General features: G+C 49.5%; 1 protein-coding gene across 4 annotated transcripts in view; it reads right to left on the bottom strand.

Moving 5' to 3' along the window:
* Positions 1-4,168: 4,168 nt before the first annotated feature.
* SHISAL1 (shisa like 1) overlaps positions 4,169-20,954 on the bottom strand; it is a 143,556-nt gene continuing 126,770 nt past the window's right edge. For all 4 annotated transcript variants that reach the window (XM_037848072.1, XM_037848071.1, XM_037848068.1 and 1 more), the window contains exon 5: positions 4,169-9,612. In XM_037848072.1, coding sequence (XP_037704000.1) covers position 9,612 — 1 coding nt within the window. In that variant the 3' untranslated portion in view covers positions 4,169-9,611. The remainder of the gene's footprint in view (positions 9,613-20,954) is intronic.

Here is a 20,954-nt window from a genome sequence, read left to right as displayed (position 1 = left end):
GATGCGTGTCCCTTACACGCTCTTTCCCTCACCCCTCGGAGGCCGTGAGTAGAGACGATGGAGCACAGGATGGAGGGTGCTGAGGTTCCTTGACGGTATATGGAAGAAGGTTCTCACCAACTCACATTAGATTTTGCATGAGTAAGATACACATTTTTTAATGCTTAGCCACTGGGTTTAATTTATATTAGATTATTCTGGATTTTTTTACCTATACAATCATATCATCTGTGAAAGGTGAAATTTCACTTTCTTCCTGACTTTCAGTCTTTACACCTTTTATTTCTTATCTTTGCCTTACTCTGCTGCCCGGGATTTCTTAGTCAATGTGGGGTAGACGTGGTGATAGCTGATACCCTTGGCTTGTTCCCGGTCTGAGAGGAAAACTTTCAATATTTCAAGCATTAAGACACGTAAGGTGTTTTCTGAAAGTTTTTTCTAGGTAACAGTTATTTATTTTAAGAAAGTTCCCTGGTAGTTCTAGCTTGCAAAGCATTTTGAACTTGAATGAATGCTGTATTTTACAATTGTTTTCTATCTCTATTGAGATGATTATAGACTTTTTTCTGTAATCTGTTAATGCTGTGCGTTATATTTATTGTTTTCTGATGTTAAAGCTACCTGAAATTTCCGGGCTATACTGACTAAATCATACTGGATCAGGTTTGCTAGATTTTGTTTGGGATATTTGCATCTATGCTCATGAGGGAGACTCACCTTGTTGGATTTTGGTTATCAGGGTTATTTTGGCTTTATAAAATGAGTTGAGGAGTGTTTCCTGTGTTTCTATTTTCTGAGGGAGCTTGTGAGATGGACATTATTTCTTCCTTAAATGTTTGGTTGAATTTGCAAGGCCTGGAGTTTTCTTTGTGGGAAAGATTTGCTTATGAATTCAATTTAATAATTATAGGGCTATTCAGATTTTCATTTTTCTAGTATCAGGTTTGGGAATACTTTTTTTTTTTTTTTTTTTTTTTTTTTTTTAGAAAATTGTACATTTCTTCTAAATTTTTAAATGTTTTTGATAAAAATGTTCTTAACAATCTCATGTTGTTTTACCCTGCTGTTTCTATAGTGGTGTCTTCTTTTTAATTACTGATATCAGAAATTTATGCATTCTCTCTGTTTTTTGTTTGATGAGTTTTTCCAGGGATTTATCAATTTTATTAATTTTCTTTTCAAAGAGCTAGCACTCGGCTTTGTTGATCCTGTCTATGGAATATTTTTTTTCCTTTTTCATCAGTTTTTGCATTTATCTTCACTGGTCTTTTCCTTTTCCTTTGTTTTTTATTTGGCTATTCTATTTTTAATTAATGAGAAGGATGGTAAATAATTAATTTTCTGAGTTTCTTCTTTACCAATGTTTTAGTTTTCATGGCTCCTGAAACAAACACCATGCCATGGGTTGGCTTAAACAATGGGAACTTACTGGCTCATGAATTTGAGGTTAGGAGAAGTCCAAAGTCAAGGTGTTAACAAAGCAATGCTTTCTTCCGGAAGACAGTGGGCTTCTGGGGCTGCCTGCTGCCCATCCTTGGTCCTTGGCTTTTCTATCTCATGGCGACACACATGGCGGCCTCTGTTGGCTTCTTTCTCTTCCAGGTTCTGCTGACTCTTACCCTCTCCTTGAGGCTTTTTTCCTGCCTGATTGTCACTCAGTTTATAAAGAACTCCAGTAATCCGGATTAAAGCCCAACCTGATTCCTCTGGGCCACACCTTAACTGAAGTGACGTTTTGAAGAGTTTTTATTTACAATGGGCCCATTCCCACAGGAATGGATTAAGATCAAGACCATGTTTTGAACAAGCCACAATGACTAGTATATACTTTTAAAGCTTACTTACATTTCCCTTTAAGCACAAATTTAGCTGTGTCAGGCAACTTTTAATTGTAACATTTTCTTTATGCTCAAAATACTTTATAATTTCTATTATGATTTTTTCTTTGATCTACAGCTATCTATAAGTTTATTTCTAGTTTTCCAAACAACTAGGAATTTTCTCATTATCCTTTGTCATGTCCACCCCCCCACACACACACACACACAGATTTCCATCTCAGTGGCACTGTGGTCAAATGAGGTCTACTGAAGTTGATTAAGACTTGCTTAATTACCAGTATATGGTAACTTTCTGTAAAGGCTGTGCGTCTGCTTAAAAATAATGTGTATTTTGCAGTTGTTGGATGGGTGGTCTATATACGTCCACTTGGTAAGTTTCTTACTCATATTGTTCAATTCTCCTTTGTTATTACTTAGACCCAGAAGATTTTCTCCCATATTTATTTTTTTAAATGCAATTTTATTGAGATATATTCACATACCAGATAAACATCCAAAGTGTACAATCAAGGTTCATGGGATCATCAAATAGTTGTGCATTCATCATCCTGTACTTATTTCAAAGTTTATAGTTTTGTTTTACATTTGAGTACATGATCCATTTTGAATTAACTTGCCCTTAAGGTATGAAATTAGGTCTGTGTGTGTGTGTGTGTGTGTGTGTGTGTGTGTGTGTGTGTGTGTGTGTGGTGGGGGGGGTGGGGGTGGGGGAGTTGGCCTTTGGCTGTCATTTGCTCCAGCCCCATTGGTTGAAAGGCTGTCTTTCCCTCATTGAATGGCTTTTGCATCTTTGTCAAAATTCAGTTGGGCATGTATGGGTGGGTCTGTTTCTGGGATCTCTAATGGGTTCCATTGAGCTATGTGGTGAACCCTCTGCCAGTCCCACACAGCCTTGATTACTGTAGCTGTAGAGTGAGTTTTGAGATCGGGTAGGTGGATTTCATCTCTTTCAAAATTACTTTAGTTGTTCCATTCCTTTGCATTTCCATATAAATTTTAGAATAATCTTGTTTATGTCTGAAAAAAATCTTCTTGGAATTTTGATAAGAATTTCATTAAACCCATATATCAATTTGGGTAGAATTGACATCTTTAATATGTTGAGTTTTCCAACCCATAAACACAGAATGTTTCTTCTCTTATTCAGCTCTTCTTTGATTTCTTTTACCAGCATTTTATAGTTTTTAGCATATAAGTCCTTAAATTTACATTTAAGTATTTCATCTTTTTAACAATTGTAAATGGTATCGCATTTCAAATTTCGGTGTATACATGTTCACTGCTAGTACATAGAAATACAATTGATTTTTGTACATTCATCTTATAACCTGCCATCTTGCTGAACTCACTGGTTCTGGGAGACTTTTTGTAGATTCTTTGGGATCTTTCTTGTAGACAATCATTGTATTGGCAAACAGAGAAGACAGTTGAATTTCTTCCTTTCTGAGCCATATGCCTTTGATTTCCTTTTCTTGTCTCACTGCTCCAGCCAGAGCATCCAGCACTGGGTTCAGAAAGAGCAGTGACCACGGACAGCCCAGCTTTGTTCCTGATCTAATCTGCTTTTAAACCAATTTATCAAGACCTTAAGTTTTGTTATTATGTTTTTTCTCTTTCTACACTTTCTATATGGTCCTTTAAACAACTTCCTGTCTCATTGCTTATGGTTTTCAGTTTTCAGATATAATTTTATATGTTTTGAGCATAGTAAGTAGAGTTGTTTTAAAATATGTGTCTGATTGTTCCTATACTTGGAGCCTTTGTGGCTGCCTTCCACCACTTACGTTTCTGCTCTTTTTCATTCATTTTGTCGCCTCGTTTACCTGGTTAACTCTGAGTGTGTGATGATCAGAATATATGGGATACACTGTGTGTAGAAATATTTGGATGCCCAAGATGGTGAAACTTTATGGAGAAAGACAGCATTTGCTACTGCCAGTAGTCTGGGGGTGCAATCTGGGATCCCCTTAATCCAATTTCAGGGATCTCAGGGCCCCCAGATAAAGTGGATCATGAGGGTTAAATGAGATAATAAGTGAGAGGCCCCTGGCACGAAGCAGGGGTCACGGATGGCCTGGGGGTCTGCAGCAGTTGTCCCCGCGGCCGTCTGTCCTTAGTGACTTCTCTCTTGCTCCCTTCGGGGCTGGGGCTCCATCCAGCCCCTCCACCCGCCCGTGGCACTGGACTTGGAGGCCTCTGGAATGGACTCACCTGATCAGCTCCCCCCAAAGCCACCCCAGACAGCATCTCAGCCGGAACCCAGGCCTCGGCCCACCACCCTCCCAACAGAGGGTGACAAAGAACATGAGTGCAGGTTCCCGCAAGCGCATTTTGAAACATTAAAGCCAGTTTTAATACAGGGAACAGTTGACATGACACTCCTTTATTAAAACCTAAGGACATCTTTATAAAAACTACTGTATATAAAGACAAAAGCAGTGCAACAGCAGTGTAAAACACGTCATTATTATTATTACATTATATTATTAATATTATTATTATTATTATTAGGAATAGTATTGGTTTTTGGTTTTCCCGGTCATCGGCTCTCAGAGAAACCCCATGCCCGATCACGTGAAGTCAGGGTTTATGGGAGAGAGGAGACGTCGCTGTCCCCCACCGGAGCTGGCACACCCCACCGTGCGGCCAACCCCGGGGAGGGTACGCCAACCTTTGGGGAGGGGCTTCCTGCCTAGTTAGGGTGATGCAGCCCCTCACCTGCAGAGTCCCCACTTAGTTACCGCACATCACCCAGACTCTGGTTGGCTGGTTATTTGCCCGACATATCCCAGTGGTTGTAGAATAGAATACGAGGAAGAAGTGGAAGAAGTAGCTGTGTGGGAAACCGAGGCAGGCATCCAAGTGGCTCCACTGGGCTGTCTGCTTGGTTCCAGCCTCAGCCGTCCCAGATGCCCACAGACCGCAGTGGAATCTGAAGCTTCTGGCAATGCACGTGGGGGGGCCATCACTCTGACAGGACTGAGAAACTGCACACTTTGGAGGTCGGTTTAGGGCAGTTCAAGGGGGCATACTGCCTTTGCACAACTCCAGGGGGCACCATTCACAACATGGTCTATGCAAATGGTGCCCCTTGGAGCCCGACACCATTTATGCGACAACGTTGTGAATGGTGCCCCAGTAGCTGGGAGCTGTGGCCTCCCCGGATTTCAGTCTGCCAAGGGCATCTCGGTCAGGGCTTTGATGTGAAGATAGGAGTTTTAGGTACAGAGTGACTAATGGACAAACAGCTCAGTCATCAAGCATCTATCTGTCAATCACCAACTGGGTGCCAGCATCTTAGACTGGAAACTAGGTGGCCACTGCCACCTCCAAGGACACTTTCATGGATGGCATAGGTGTGTGCATTCCTTATTCATTTTGTGGATCTGACCATTCCTTTTAGGTACAGCTCTTGATTCCCAGCTGCTCCCACCCTCTCCCACAACGTATCATGCTCCCTGGCATCTCCAGCTACAGCAGACTCTGCTTCCAGAAGGGCCCTGGGTACAGAGCCCACCCTGACCATAGCTGGGTGCAAGGCAGGGCTCAGTAAATATTTGTGGAGGAGATAAATGAATGTGTGCATGTGTGCATGGACTGCCCATGGCCCTGACCTTGTCTTGCCTGATTTCAGTGTTTGAGTTTTTCAGGCCACAGACCCCAAAGTTGGGTAAGCTCACTTCACAACCATCCTGTGACATACTTGTGCCAAAAGGAGGGATGGGGCGGTGCGGTCTTGGGGGAAGGCTGGCACACAGTGGGTGAGCAGTGTTTGCTTCCTGGGGGCACAGAGTGGGACCCCCGCCTACAGATGTGTTCCTGAGGGCATGGGCAGCGGAGGCCAGGATGTGCCACCCGCTGGGCACCTGCCTGCCCTTCTCACCTGCCAGGCCCCTGTGGGGACGGGGACACCCTGCTTGGTGTCGGCCACCAGGACAGTAGCTTCATCAAGGTCCCTGGAAGCCACGTCTACTATCCCAAACCCAGATTTCAACGGCAGCCGCATGAGGGGCCCATGCACACGTCCCCCTGCCACGATGCCATTGTCCTTCCACATTGACAAGAAATGCCCCAGATAACGCCACTCGGGGCCAGGAATTCCCTCCTGAAAGCCGCCTGTGGCTTGAAGCTTCCTGTTGGCAAGGCCGTCACCCAAGTGGGATAATTTAAAATAAACCAACAAGAACCAGGGAAAGAAAAAGTGTGTTAGTCTGGGCAAGTATCTTCTTTTCCATCACACTCTCCAGCAGAAGCCACGACGTGGCAGTCAAGTGACCCAGGGGCGGGGTGAGGCAGGGGGCGTGGGTGGCGGGAGGCACAGAGCCATCTCGGGTCCACGCCTGGCGAGGACAGGGGTCTGGGTGGGGTCTTAGAGGTGCTCAGGGCTGCGTGTGACCAGACCCCTGCCCACGGGCTTATTGGCCAAAGAGGCCACGTTTTCCTTGATGCATCCACGTCCTTTCCAGCCCCGGTTCCAGCCTGGAACTGAATTTGCCAGGAGATATCCCCATGCTAGAAATGTTAACTGCCCACCTGCCGTTCTCCTAAAGCATCAGGACAGCAAGAGGGACTAGCTCTACCTGCAAAACTCGTGCGTGTTTGTATATGCGTGTGCATGTGTGTTTTCAGTTAAGGCCTGTTGCATGTTGGTGATGGCCAGAATGGAAGGTCCACCCAGCACCTGGAGGTTCCCGGGCGTGTGGGACTCAAGTGGCCGGTCGTCTGGGGCCTGGGCCCAATTCAGGGGTTCGGGTCGGGGCCGCGAGGCCAGCAGGTGTCACCAGATATTGGTTCTGCATCGAGGTTCAAATCACGCAACAATTGCACCACACGCTGACAGGAAGGAAAGCATCAAACTGCTCATTAATAACACATAGTTCCTGGCGGGGAAAAGTCCTCACAGGTTCAGGGCGTGAATTGCACAAACAGGTATCGAATACAAACTCCTTGGTGGACTTGCTGTCATCCTCTTTCTTCTCTTCTTTGTTGTTTCCTTTTGATTTATGTATGCAAATTATCTAATTTACAAATTATGTGGTAATTGGCCAGAAGCTCACGGTGGAAAGTAGACGTGGGCAGCGTGAAAAATCAAGTTTGGGAGTCACTTAGAAAACTAGAACACTATAAATCTGGACTTGAACCTGTCACTACCCTGTGTCCTATTCCCTGGGACCCTCTGCTCATTGGTACACCCCACGGACGCTCCCAGGGGCCTCTGCACCCCGTGTCCTTCCATGGACTGCCCCGCACCAGATCTGGTGAGTCTTAGTGAACTCGCTGAGCTAAGCAGATGGGAGGCCACCTGCTTTCAACAGAAAGTTCTGGTCCCCGGCCCGGCTGCCCAGGGGACTCCACCAGGAGGCCTCTGGGGGCAGCTGCAGGAAACCCCCCTGGAGTGGGGTGGCTCCTCCACTCAGCTGTTATCCCTGCAAAGGCCTTGTGGAGGGGCCAGGATGAGCAGCCCAAGAGGCCATAAATTTCCAGGGAGTCACATCGGGCAACTGCCTGTCTGGGCCGGCCTCTGCGGCTGGGGCTTTCAGGGGAGAGGGGCGAGGCCACCAGCCCCCGCTTGGCAGAGGGCATGCCTTTTGTGTGAGCCGCCACGTCCACTTCACCCAGAGCCACAAGAAGCTGGAGGTGGACGCTTCTTAAAAATCACCTGGCCTGGCTCGCTCTTCTCCCAGACAGGGAAACTGAGGGCAGAGAGCACAGGTCATGCCCGAGGCTGCACTGATCTTAGGGGCACAGCCAATCTTAGAATCTGGGTCTTGGGCTCACCCACCCCTGACCCCAGTCTTGGGCTCCTTCTGACTCCCGAGGCTCAGCACCTGGGGTGGGATGCAGGTGTGGGGTGACCCAGCTGCAGGCCTCCGTGTCGACTGCTGCTCAGCATGAACAAGGAGAGCCCTGGGATGACTCCGCGTCCAGGGGAAAAGAAGCCGGGCCTATCCCCGAGCAAGGCCCAGGTGAAGATTCTCCCACTGTGCCAGCACCTCTGCCGGGCACAGCTCTTCCCCCATCTTCAACGCCCAAGGCTGGCTCTTTCTTTTTCAGACTCAGGCTTAAATGCCACCTGCTCAGAAAGCCCTCTGCAGGACCTTACTAACACGTTGCTTTGACTAAACTCTCAGCAGAACAGTCACCACTGTTGATAATCTTTCTTCTTTGCTATTTATTTCTTCACTGTCCTCCCCCTGCAGCTAGAGTGCCAGCTCCACGAGCAGGGGCCTTCTTGCTCACTGCGTGGTCTGGAGAACGCGTGGTCTGTGTGTGAGAACATTGGGGCTGATTAAGCGACGATTCACTGTCAGGACGTGACATGATTAGTGGACAGGGCTGTTTAGAGTTTAGAATCACAGAACACTGGTGGGATGGGCATGTCTACACTTGGCAGTGTGGCCTTCGGGGGTTTATGTCCTCATTTCCCTGGGTGCCTGGGGCGAGGTGGTGGGCCCTGCGGATGGATGGATGCCACGGGCAACCAGGTTGGCATGGAATTCCCACCTTAAAGTGCGAATTTCCAGGCAAAGCTGGCACCTTCCATGCTGGGTGTCCACAGCGCCTGTCACCTTGTCCTGCAATGATCCGTGCATCTGTCCGTCCCACCAGACAGGGTGCCCCCGGGGCAGGAAGGGGCCTGACTCCCCTCTCATCCCCCCATGCCCAGCCTGGGGGCTGGCATACAGTTGGCGCTTAGGCAGGGTGTGTTGGGGACATGAGGGTTCTGGCCAGGAGCTGATGGACAACTCCGAGCGATGACATGCCCACTGTGAAGGCATCAGGGAGACACTCATGCGAGTCGGGCTGGGGGCGCCCTGGGTGGGGGGAGCACGCCCTGCCCAGGGGATTGGAGCCAGGATGTTGGCATCAAAGCCACGGGTCAGTCTCCTCCCGGCTGTGTGGCCCTGGCCTGCTCCGGACTGCTCTGAGCTCTTTCTGCAGGGGGTCCATCCTGACCCCTGCCAGGTGTGGGAGCTGTGGGTGACAGGGGGTGGGCATGGAGCCTGCCCACGGTGCCTGAGACACCTCCTTTAGTTACCATCATCATTCTGAATTCCATAAGCACTGGCATTTTCAACCCCTGGTGCCCTCAGAGATACAGCAGGGCCGTAACTTGGGCTCAACCGGCTCCAGCTGGCTCACCCCTGCCCCTTGCAGCAAAAAGCTTGCACCCAGATGCTGCTCAGGCCCTCAGCCACCTGGTGGTCTGCACCCGTCAGAGAACTTTGATGGGGGTGGGGGGTAACTCCAGAGAAAACCAACCAACCAAACAAAGAGAACACCCCAAACCACACACACGCACACACACATGCTCACACACACCCACACTCAATATTCTGACACAGACAGACCCAAGGGGCTGCTATTGAGGGGGAGTGGAGGCAGGGGAAGCTTCAGTGTTTCAACCCTGGGTACCACCAACAAGTCTCCGTTCTTCTGGCTCGAATGGGCCGGAAGCAGCTTGGTTCCGTCATTGTGAGTCCACAATGACGTCACCTCCCAGAAGCCACCAGCCCGAAACGGGACTATTGCTTTTGGACAGGTGGCTCAGGCCCCCCTCCCCTGCACCCTGGGGGTCCCCACCCCTGAGTTTGCTCCCAGTCTTAGGAGTCCGGGGGAGGGGGTTTTGGCGGTGTTTCCTCCTCTGCCGTCACCACCACCACTGTCTCGGCTCTAGCTGGCGTCTCTGTTGGAAGTTGTTCTTCTTGTAAGCTGCAACGGGCGCTTCAGCTATCACCTCCCCCATCCTGAGGCACAGCAAAAGGGTTTTCTGGGGGAAGCAGAAGGAAACAAAAAATTACACAGTGCCTCCACCTTGGGGACCCACCGGGAACATTTCTCTCAGGCCTCAGGGCCAGGAGAAGCCAGGTTTTCTCTGAGCAAATGGCTCGTCTTTGTCTGCTGGATGTCATGAACCTTGTAACTTTAGGCCAAGGGAGCCTGCTGTCAGTGTGTTGCAATATAGCACTAGATCCCCTGGCCTATGCAATAAGACAAGAAAAATGCAGAGTATCAGGGTTGGAATAGAAGAACAAAACTTATAATTATTTGCAAATAATTTACATAGAAAATCCAACACACTCAATGGGCTAATTAGTAGAACTAATAAAAGAATTCAAATATGAAGGTTTTTCAGTCTATAAGATATACAGTCAACTTACAAAAATCAACAGTGTTCTTCTACATCGGCGGTGACCAGGGTGAATATACTTCTTAGCCTGGTCCCAGTAACACCTGTTGTTTCAGCATCATTCTTAATAGTGTTTCCCTTTCACCTTCAAAAGAATCCTGATGTGGATGACGAATTACAGGATCACGCTTGCTATATCAAACCAGAACATATTAAAATCAGATGCAAATACCATTCATAATAATCTATCTTGGAATCATATCACTGGATATAATGATATCAGACAAAGCCATGGAAGTGAAACCCAGGTGCTCCTGGCCCAGGGATGGGCCGAGAGGCCAGTGTGCGGCACCAGGGGTGTATAAACAGGTCTGTGGTTCACTAACAGCTTTGATTGGTGGAGCTGAGTTGCCTCTGTCTTTTCTCCTCATGAAATCATCTCCAAACAAGGGCAATGAGGAACAGAAATAAAAACTCCATCTGTGGCAGGCACTGTGAATCCCCTGTCCACGAATCCACTTATATGGCAATGTGCCCAGTCACTGATACCTTCCCAGACCCCCTTGCAGGCAGGGAAAGTGATGTGCCCCCGCTGACCAATGGCATGTCAGTGGAAGTCTACCAGGAAGAGGACACAAAGCCCAGGAGAGATCCAGCCATCTTGCAAGCATGAGAGTGCAGGACACGCATAAATGGAGGTAGAGTGGAAAGCGTGGAGAAATCTGGGTTCCGGTGGCAACCCCGGATTGCCCACCTCCATATTTAGACCCCATTTGGTCATAGTATTGCAGCTGGGTTTCTGCTACTTGCTTTACAGATCCAAACTGATACACCACCTTCAACCAAGCTAGGAGACCACCAAAGCCCTATGCACAAAAGGAAGACAAGGCTTCTCAAAGCAGTGTGTCAGCAGGGGCATGGGGAGAAGTTGACGGAGGGCTCTGACAAAGCCCACCTCTCCAAAACCAGGGGCACCCCAAGAGCCAGCCGTGCACCATTTGTATCAGTGGGAACGTGTGTCACAGAACAAAGCCAGGTCCAGGTGACCACCTGTCACCTGCTTTATTTTCATCCTGAGCACGTCTCCATCTAGCACACCACCTACTTAACTTACTTAGACATTTATTGTTTGTCTCCTCCAACTAGAAAGTTAGCTACAAGAGACCCAAGGTGTTTGTGTGTTTTGTTCATTGTTATATTCCCTGGATCTAGAGCAGTACCTGGCACACAGCAGGTGCTTAATAAATATTTATTTAATTAATGAATGAAGCAAGAATTTCAAGCCCAGATGAACTGTCTTTCAAGTATAAAGTCAACTGAAGAATTTTTGAACATAGTTTTGAATTATGATTACCACGAGTTCTTCTTAAATAAATCCCTGGAGGACACACTTAGGCGACCCAGGGATAAATGGAGCTACTTTGGCAATTGGCATAGACTCTACGTACTGCAGAACTAAATCCAGAGCAAATTTAGAGTCAGACTATTACAGGAAAGAATGAAACAGAAAACATAGAACTGATGTAAGTATAATAGGGAGGAGAGGGGAAGACAGGAGGTAAAGTAAATAAGCTGACATCATATTCACCTACAGTTGGGGGACCCAGAGAACCATTTAGATATTCAAACAAAACTAGAAGTACAATTGTACATAGAAAAAAATATACAGTCAACTAAAATCATTTGGTGGAAGGGAGAAGAGGGGAAGGGAAAGTAGAAATAGTCTCATTTTGAAGTCATTCATGGTAGGGAGACTATAAATAATGTCTAAAGAAATAGGGGTTTATAGGTGTTATATCACATTACAATTTTGAAGATAACCATTGGATCAAAAACAGAGCTTTGAGAAATATTGTATGATTTCTTTTATATGAAATACTTAGAATAAGCCAATTCATAGAGACAGAAAGCAGAATAGTCGGGGAGGGAGGATGAGGAGTTACTGCTTAATGGCCATGAGCTTCTGTTTGGGGTGATGAAAACACTCTGGAAATAGATAGTGGAGAAAGTAACACAACATTGTCAGCATACTAAATGTCACAGGATTATGCCCTCAAAATAGTTAAAACGATTTTTTATGTTCTGTATATTTTACCACAATAAGAAAGTGAAAAAAAGCCACAGCTTTCCAAATTATCAGAAGAAGTATACACAAAAAATAAAATAAAGAAAACACAGACCATATGGTGAGACTTGACAACCCCCACAAAAGCTATTAAAGCAGAAAGCATGTCATAAATGATGATGACAAAAACTAAGACCAAATGTATCTACCATATTGGTAAATGTTAATGAGCCACACACGCTTGCTAAAAGGAAAAAAATAAAGGCTCTCAGACTGGATCACAAAGAAACCCCAAAACCCACTGTAGGTACAGTGATTCAGAAAGGTTTAAGACAAAGCCTGGGCAGATATATAAAAGGCAGTTGCAAACCAAGAGAAACCAGGGGTCTTGATCTGAGTATCAGCCAAAGCCAAAGCCAGGGAAAGATCTATTAGATGAGGAAATGAAGGGCACTGTGTGCAGGGATCGAGGATGAGAGTCACCACGAGGCCCTAGAGATAACGAATGCTTTTGCACCAAATAACATAGCATTAACATTCCAGAACAAAAACTGCTGGAAATTTAGGAAGAAAAGTGTTAGTAATACCAAAATTATTAGTATTAGTACACTTTACTTCATCTCGCTCAGTCCATTACAGATGAAGCTGGCAAAAACACCAGAAGGATAAAAAGTAGCCAAATAATCTGATTAATAACATGGAACATATATTCAAATGCTCTTGGAAATGCACAAAAAGTAATCAAGAGGCCACAAATTCCTAAAAGTGGAAATAGTGCAGACAACATTCTATGATCAGAAGATACTAAAATTTGAAAAATAAAAATAACAAGACCACGAAACAAAATGGAAAAACTCTACCACCAGAAAGTTTTAAAACTTTTAAAAATAATTCTTGAGTCAAAGAGGGACTAAAATGATCAAAATTGCAGAATATCGAGACAATAATGAAAATAAAAATGCTACATTTCAGAATTGGTGGGATACGGCCAAGACAAAGCAGGAATGAAAATTAGCTGTAAGTACTGATATTAATAAACAAGAAAACACAAATTAACTATCCAGTGCAACAGGTTAGAAAAGACCAAATAAACCCAAGGAAAGCATAGGAAAGTAATTACTAATGAAACTGAAATGGAGTTAAAAATAGCAAAATGAAGGAACAAATAAATCCCATTTCTGATTCTTTGAAAAACAGTGAAACATATGTTGATGGATCTAATAAAGCAAAAGGGAGGAAAGCATAAATACATACAGAAGAAACATAAGGGACAAGCGACTGCTTGAAGGTACTTTTGCTCTCTAATTCCACTCCCCCCACTATCCCGTAACCCCTATGAACAGGCTTTTGCCCTAACTACTCTGCAGCACTTGCCCTTGTCAGAGGCCCCAAAGATACCCACGTTGCTAAACCTGGCGGTCAATTCTCGGTCGTTCTCTGCTTGCCTCTCAGCAGCACTGACCCAGCTGAACAGTGCTGCTGCTGATTCCAGTTCTCCCCAGCTCCCCTTCTGCCTCTCTTCCCTTTCCAGAGACTCCTGCTCGCTGCTGCCCCCACCATCTTCCCAACCTCCTCTTCTCCTTCCAAGCTCAACTCACTCCTGAGGATCTCATCTCGTCCCAAGGACACACACATTATCTACAGGTTGATGACACTCCAGCCTCAAATGCTCACATGGATCTGGGAGCCTCTATCCAAACTGTCTCCTGGGCATCACCATCTGGTTATTTAACAGACATCTAAAAATGAATATGCCCCAAACTTCTCCCCGTCTTCATCCCCAAACCAGCTTTCCCCATGATTTTCCATCCTTCCAGTGGCTCACATGGGAATTCTGGGGTCATCTTTGGCTTCTCTCTTTGGCTCACACATCACATCCAATCCTTTGGCAAATGCCCTCAGTCCTTCCTCCAGGACACATCGGTAAAGCATGCTTCCTGCCGCCTCCTCTGCTTGGCTCTTGGCCAGAGCCGGCAGGACAGCAGCCAGAGGGGCCCCGTGAAAATCTAACATCATGTCACCATTCCAGTGGCTTCCATCTCCCTCAGAGTGGATGCCGAAGACCCGCCCCAGTGACCTGTCTGCTCAGATCTCTTAGTCTTCTCCCTTTCGCTCGGTCCACTCCACCCTTCTGGGCTGCACCCCCTCGGGCCTGTGCACGGGTCCCCTCGGGCCTGTGCACGGGTCCCCTCTGCCTGGAATCTCCTCTCCAGGCCGCCCTATTGGACCACCTCCAATTCCTTCTCCACGCTCACATTCTTTTTCCACATAGAGCTTATCCCCGGCCAACAGTCCATATCCCCAGGGCCCACAGTGCGGCCTCATTCAGAGCAGGAGCTCCAGAAAGAGCAGCTGAATGAACAGATAAAGTGAGAAAAGCAGAAGAGACTGCTTGGCTCAACTCCGTCCAACTGAATTAGAAAACCCAGAGGAAATGGACGAATTTCCAAGAACAGATGCATTACCCAAAGGATCCCAGCAGAGAGACTCTAAACAGACCAATGGCAAAGAAGAAAAAGAGAAACTGTCCAACGGCAAATTCAAAATCTAAACTAGGAGAAAAGCAAATTAAGAACCTATTCCAGAGCACAGACGGGAGGAAGCTTCGACATGCTTCGAAAGGCCAAGAGCACAACGGGATGCCTGGTTTGTGGGGAAAAGGCTCTGTCCTTCACTGCTGGAGGAGGGACACTGGTGTCACTTCTAGGGCAGGAAATTTGACAGGTGCCAACATTGCAGATGCACATGTCCTCTGACCCAGCAATTCCGATCAACAGTTATCCAACAGGTTTGATCACCAGGGTGAAATGTGTGCCACGTCCTGCATAGCTGCAATGTGAGTGACAGTGGAGTGGGAGCAGTGAGATGTCCGTCAGCACAACCTTGGCCAACACGCAACGGCTCCCGTGCAACGGGGCATGATGCAGCTATCTGGAAGGCGAAGTCTGCCAGCTGCCCCAGGGTCGGTCCTCAGAGGCCACCCATCATCCGCTCTCCTTCCCAGGGTGCTGTCCCTGGGAGTTAGGTCTTAAAAAATCATCTACACACTGAAGACTGTCCTCTGAACTTTAGTCTTGAATATCCAACTGCCCCCTGGACGTGTCCCTGGGTGGCTGATTAGGCATCTCGTTCTTACAGCGCCCAGAACGAACTTCTGAGCTTCCCTCAAAACCCACCCCGCTTTGGCAGCTGGCAGCTCCATCCTTCCAGTAGACTTGAGCTGTCCTGACTCCTTCCTTTCTCTCACACCTTGATCCAATTCATTAGCCCATCTCACGGACCCTATTTTCAACATAGATCCAGAATCCAACCTCCACTTCTCACCACATCCACCATCACCACCATGGTCCAAGCCTCCATCCTATCTCACCTGGGTTATTTCAATGTCCTTTTAACTGATTTCCCCATCCTCGCCCCCGTAAAGAGTATTCTCAACACAGAAACCAGAGCTCTCTGTGCCTTTTTTTTTTTTTTTTAATATATGTTGAGTATCTTCTGTTAGAAACCCTCTAAGGCCTCCCACCTCACCCAGAGTAGAGCCGGTTCCTCCTGGCTGCGGTGGCTCTCCACGGCCCTCCCCCCGCCCCCAGCAGCCCTCTGACCTGGTCTCTGGTCACGACCCCTCGTCCCTCCGCTCCAACCACCAGGGCCTCCTGTCATCCCTCCAATGTTCCTGGGTATGGCGGCCTCAGGGCCTTGGCACTTTCTGTCCCTTTGCCTAGACACTCTCCCAGATACCTTCGCGGGGTATGTTTTCTGGTCAGGGAGGCCTTGCCTGACCCTCCTGCCCCCACCCTGTGCTGTCCAGTCCCCTGGTCTCTGTCACATTCACTGCTTCTCGAAGCACCCTGTGCACCCCTCATTCATGGACCATCTGCCTGTGCCGCTGGCCCATAAGCACCACAAAGCCGGGCATTTTGGGTGTGTTTTCTGCTCTATCCCAGCCCTGAGAACTTTAAAAAGAAATAAAAAGCCCCTGAGCCCCAACTTTCTGCCTGACACTGTTCCAAGCCCTTTGCTCATCTAATCCTAATGAGGACCCCATGTAGCAAACCCTCCTGCTAATCCCTCTTCACAGAGGAGGAAACTGAGGCACAGAGAGGGTGAGCACCTTGCCCCAGCTCACACAGCTCATAGCGAGCCAGGCACCCTCCACCCAGGCCACGCTCGCGGCCGCCCCATGCCGTCTGAGCACGGAACAAGCATGCAAAGAGATGCCCAGAGCGCCAGCGATCTGGGAAACAAAAATCCATAAAACAATGAGATACCACCTTGTACCTCTCAAGTCAACCCAAATTGGAACATCAGATAACCCCCACAGGGAGGGAGCGCACTGTGCCCTGCCGGTGGCCTGGGCTCACGCTGGCCTGCAAGGGGAATGCATGAGCACGATGAGGTGCGGCCCCCGTGGACCTCCACACAGTCCTGAGAAGCGATGAGCCGGGAGCCGATACAGCAGAAGGGATGGACCGTCGATGCCCACTGTCGGGTAAACTGTAAGAAACCGATGGAAATGGGTACCCCGATACCATTTATCCAAGCTGAAAACATCACAGGTACCAAGCACCACTAGATGAATTTCAAAGAACTGCACATATCCTAGGCCACAAAACCACGTGTTAGGGTGGGGAGGGTGGCCTGGGGGTGGAGAGGGGAGACGGGGAGGGAGGATGGAGGAAGGGACCCGTTGTGGCCACTGAGGCGGGGAGCCACAGACCCAGAAGTTGCCAGCTCAACCCCTTACACCTGAGGTCTAAAAAATGGAACCAACTGCATAACCAAAACCATGAAAAAGAACAAAGTTGGAGGACTCACACTTCCCACTTTCAAAACTTAGAACAAAGTGACAGTAATCAAAATAGCATGGTACTGGCACAGGACAGACAGACAGACCAATGGTATCACATTGAGCTGTGTAGGAAGCCGGCCCTGTGCAGCTCTGACCCCAGGGTAAGCATCCCCCTGGACACTCCGCCGGCTCCTGGTCCCTGGCTACCACCCAGCCTTGTGACACCGGGACTGGGGACTGCCACAAGCCCACGGGCGTCTCCTCCCAAAAGGCCCAGGCCACACCATGACCCCTCCACAAGAGCAGCAGGTCCACGCTGTTGGCGGGAGTGCCGGGGCCTGGGGACCACCTAGGCCAAGGCACAGAGGCACCGACAGGCCCCTTCCGCGAGTCACACTGGGTTTGGCTGGGGCAGCCCAAGGTGCTCAAGGTGGGGTCAGCCAGGAGGGGTGGCAGCCGCCCAGGGCTTGGGGTGCCTGGCCAAGGCATCTGGGCATGGCCCCAGACCTTGAGAGCAGACATAGGAGAGAGTCCCTAATTCTAACAAAGGCAAGAGTTGGGGTCGGGGTGCACCCAATGCCTATTCTATGCCAGGCTCTGTTCTGAGAATTTTCCGGGCAGTCACATTTAGTTCTCTCAACAACCCTCTGTGGTGGGGTCTATTAGTGCTTCCCGTTTACTGATGAGGATCCTGAGGTTCAGAGTGGTGTGTGACCTGCTCAGAGTCACATATCTAGTCTGGTGGAGCTGGGTCCGAGCCTGTGCTGCTAACCACTGGGCCACACAGCCATCCGTCCCTGTATAGGGCAATGGCCTGGGCAGGTGATCCGGTGTGTGGGAGGACAGGCTGGGACCAGGACACCGGCTGGGGACAGGGACTCCTGCTGAGGGCCGGGATACTGGCTGAGAAACAAATACTGGCTGGAGACAAGGACACCACCTGGGGACAGGGACATGGGTGGGCGGTGGCCACAGCACCCTGGTGAGCTGGCAGAGGTGCTGAGTCTAGGGCAGTGGGGAGGGGTGGGCTGGGGCCGAGGAGGGTCTGCAGCTGGCGAAGGCACCTGGCAATTTGAATAACAATGAACGCTCGCAGAAGGCTGAGCGAGTCTGTGACAATAACCGCTCCAGACGACAGAGGCAGAGGAGTCACGAGGCGCAGCACGCCTAATTGCCGGGTGCCACGACAATCCGCTTCTCAGCTGTGATCCTGGCTCATGCTTCTCCAGCGCTGAGTGCGCGCCAGGCACCGGGCCAGAGCGCTCAGTGGCCCCAAGGGGTGGAGCTGCTGGCGACGGCGAGTGACAAGGAGCAAAGGAGCATGTGGAGTGCTGGGGGCACGTCACGGTCACGTGGCCGAGGTGGGACAGGGGTTCTCATGTGCTGCTGCGATGTGAGAGGCAGTCGGGGGGGGCTGCTTGGAGGAGGCGCTGTATGGGTGATGCCAAGCATGCTGGAAAGTGAGCACATGAATAGGAGCTCCAAGGAGCTGCCCCCACACCCGGGGTCTAAAATGAAAAGGACTGACAACACCAAGTGCTGGCGAGCAGGCGGGGCAAGGGGGGACTCTCATCCCTTCCCGGTGCGGGTGTCAAATGGCACAGCCATGTCAGAAAGCTGTTCGGCAGTGTCCATGAAAGCCGAACGTGTGCCCACCCCATGAGTCCATGAATATGCTTGTGGTGGGCACAGTAATGGCCTCCAAAGATGTCTCCGTCCTACTCCCTAGAACCTGTGACGTGACCTTACGGCGTGAGTAAGCAAAGGACCCTGAGGTGGGAAGGCCCCTGGACTATCTGCTGGGCCCGAGGGACACAAGGGTCCTAGTGGGGAAAACGGGGGAGGCAGGAGGGCCAGAGCCAGAGAAAGAGCTGCGAGGATGGAGCAGAGGACAGACAGATGTGGGGCCGCAAGCCAAGGCATGCAGGGGGCTTTCAGAAGCTGGAAAAGGCAGGGGCACGCATTCTCCTTTGAGAGCCTTTGGAAGGAACCCGCCCTGTAGACACCTTGGCTTTAGGTGTCCGTAAGATTCATTTCAGGCTGTAAGAGAATAATGAGTGTTCTTCAAGCTATGGAGTTCACACTGATTTGTTAACAACAGTCGCAGGAAACCAATACCACACCCGAGACACAGGCACGTAAATTCACCAGAAGATGCGTATGGGACATACCAGTCAACAGTGTCCTGAACACATGACAGGATAACCAAATGGTGGTACATCTGTGGCTAGGAGTACCATCCAGCTATAAAAAATGAGGAGTTGCTGATACACAAGCCCCAGGATGGATCTTACTGATAAACAGTAAGAGAAATAAGCCAGCCCCTAAGGAGCAGACGCTATACAATTCCACTCACCTGAGCCTCGGGAGCAGAAAAACTCATCTAGGGGCTAGAGGATGGAGAGTGGCACTGAAGGGGGCAGGAGGAAGCCTTCTGGGTCCTGGGAAAGTGCAATATCTTGATCTGCAACTCATCAAGCTGTAACAAGTAAGCGGAGCACCCTCCTTGTACCTTGCGGTCACGGAGAAAGTGGGATGTGGGGCCCTGGGTGCCTTCCCCTTGGAAGCTGCCGAGCACGGGGGGTGGGGGCTGCTTCATGAATATTTTCTGGAAGCACCAGAGGGAGCACCGTCCTGTGACACCCCATGAATTGTACCCGTCACAGTGCACTGCTCCTGTCCGTGTCAAGATAAAACCCCCTCTGTTTGTGCAGCTTTACCAATTCACAAATATTTTTCACATGCACCATCTCCTTTGAGTGCTGCCCCCAGAGACCAAGGGCGGGAATGTCAGTGGAGGAACATGAGGTTTGGTGTTTGGAGATGGGCGTTGGTTGACAGACGCCCCCTCCCCACATCCATTCCCCTCCCCACCTCCTAACTTGCCTCTAAATTCCTCTGGCCTGACTCCAACCCCAGCATCAGGGGTGGGCCTTGGTTGGATCAGCCCAGTGCTGTCTCCCACCCCCTGGAACAGTGACTGGTTCAGGGATGGGCACACGACCCCCATCGGGCCCAGCAGAACCAGCAAGACTGGGGCCCATGTTGGAGCTAATGGGGATATTTCTGTCTTTGCTGCTGGTCCAAGCCTGGAAGATGATTGCTCTGGAGCTGGTGGCAGCTGACTCATGGCAGAGGGGGAAGCCAGGTTTCTATCTCAGGGAAGTGAAAATGAGACCAAGGCCTGTGCAGACAGTTAGAGCTGCTGGATCAAGCTGCTCCTGAAGCCCATATTTCTTCTTGATTGTTCAATTACTGTGTAAACCAGTCTGAATTTGGTTTGCTATTTATTGCTCTCAAAGCAAGAGCATTGTCATGGATAACCATCAAACCACAAACCCAGGCTGGGCCAGGATGTGAGCCCACATCTTCTGCTTCCCAGGCTGGGGTGCTCTCTCCTCCAGCACCTGCCTTGGAAAAGCCCTGGCAGACCCATGGGATCCCCTGATTCTGGCAACTTTCCTGGGAGGAGAGCGAAACGACGGCTCCATTTCACAGCTGGGTAAAACGAGGCTAAGGGTCAGAGAGCTCCGGGAGGAACTGGAGATGGGCTGAGGCTGCCAGAGCCCGATCTTCTGAACAGTGGCTGCCTGGGCCCAGCACAGAGCCTGGAGCACAGCTGGGCTTCATGAGGTTTGCTGAGTGGGAGTGGAGGGGTGAGGGTGTGTGTTCTGCTAGCAGGACACACCTGTCTGTGCCCTGTAGACCTGTGCTCCTCACCAAGGAGGGGGCAGTTCTGGCCACCGGCAGGGGTCCTCACTGACACGGCCACTCCCAGGGGCTGAAGTGCTTGCTCCAAGGATAACGATGTGGTGATGTCCCCGGAAGCCCACCTCCCTGCCTCCCACTCTACGCGCCGATGGCTGCTTTCTGCCAGGGTGGGGGCATCCTGGGCATGGAATGGAGCGAGGCCTTCCATGTGAGCCAATGTTGGACCAGGCCCAGACCTAGACTGGGCCCAGTGACTCACACACCAAGCGACCTTGGGGAGGTCACTCAGCCTCTCTGGCCTCAGTTTCCCCATCTGTAAATCAGGGCTGCCCACAGCCCCCTTCTCTGATTTATCATGGAGGCCTGCAGGAGGCAGCTTCTCAAAGGGCCCCCCTGATCCCACCTCCTGCTGCTCAC

This window comes from Choloepus didactylus, chromosome 8 (assembly GCF_015220235.1).
Source record: "Choloepus didactylus isolate mChoDid1 chromosome 8, mChoDid1.pri, whole genome shotgun sequence".
In the NCBI taxonomy this organism is placed as follows: Eukaryota; Metazoa; Chordata; class Mammalia; order Pilosa; family Megalonychidae; genus Choloepus; species Choloepus didactylus.
This window is presented reverse-complemented; position numbering and strand designations above follow the sequence as displayed.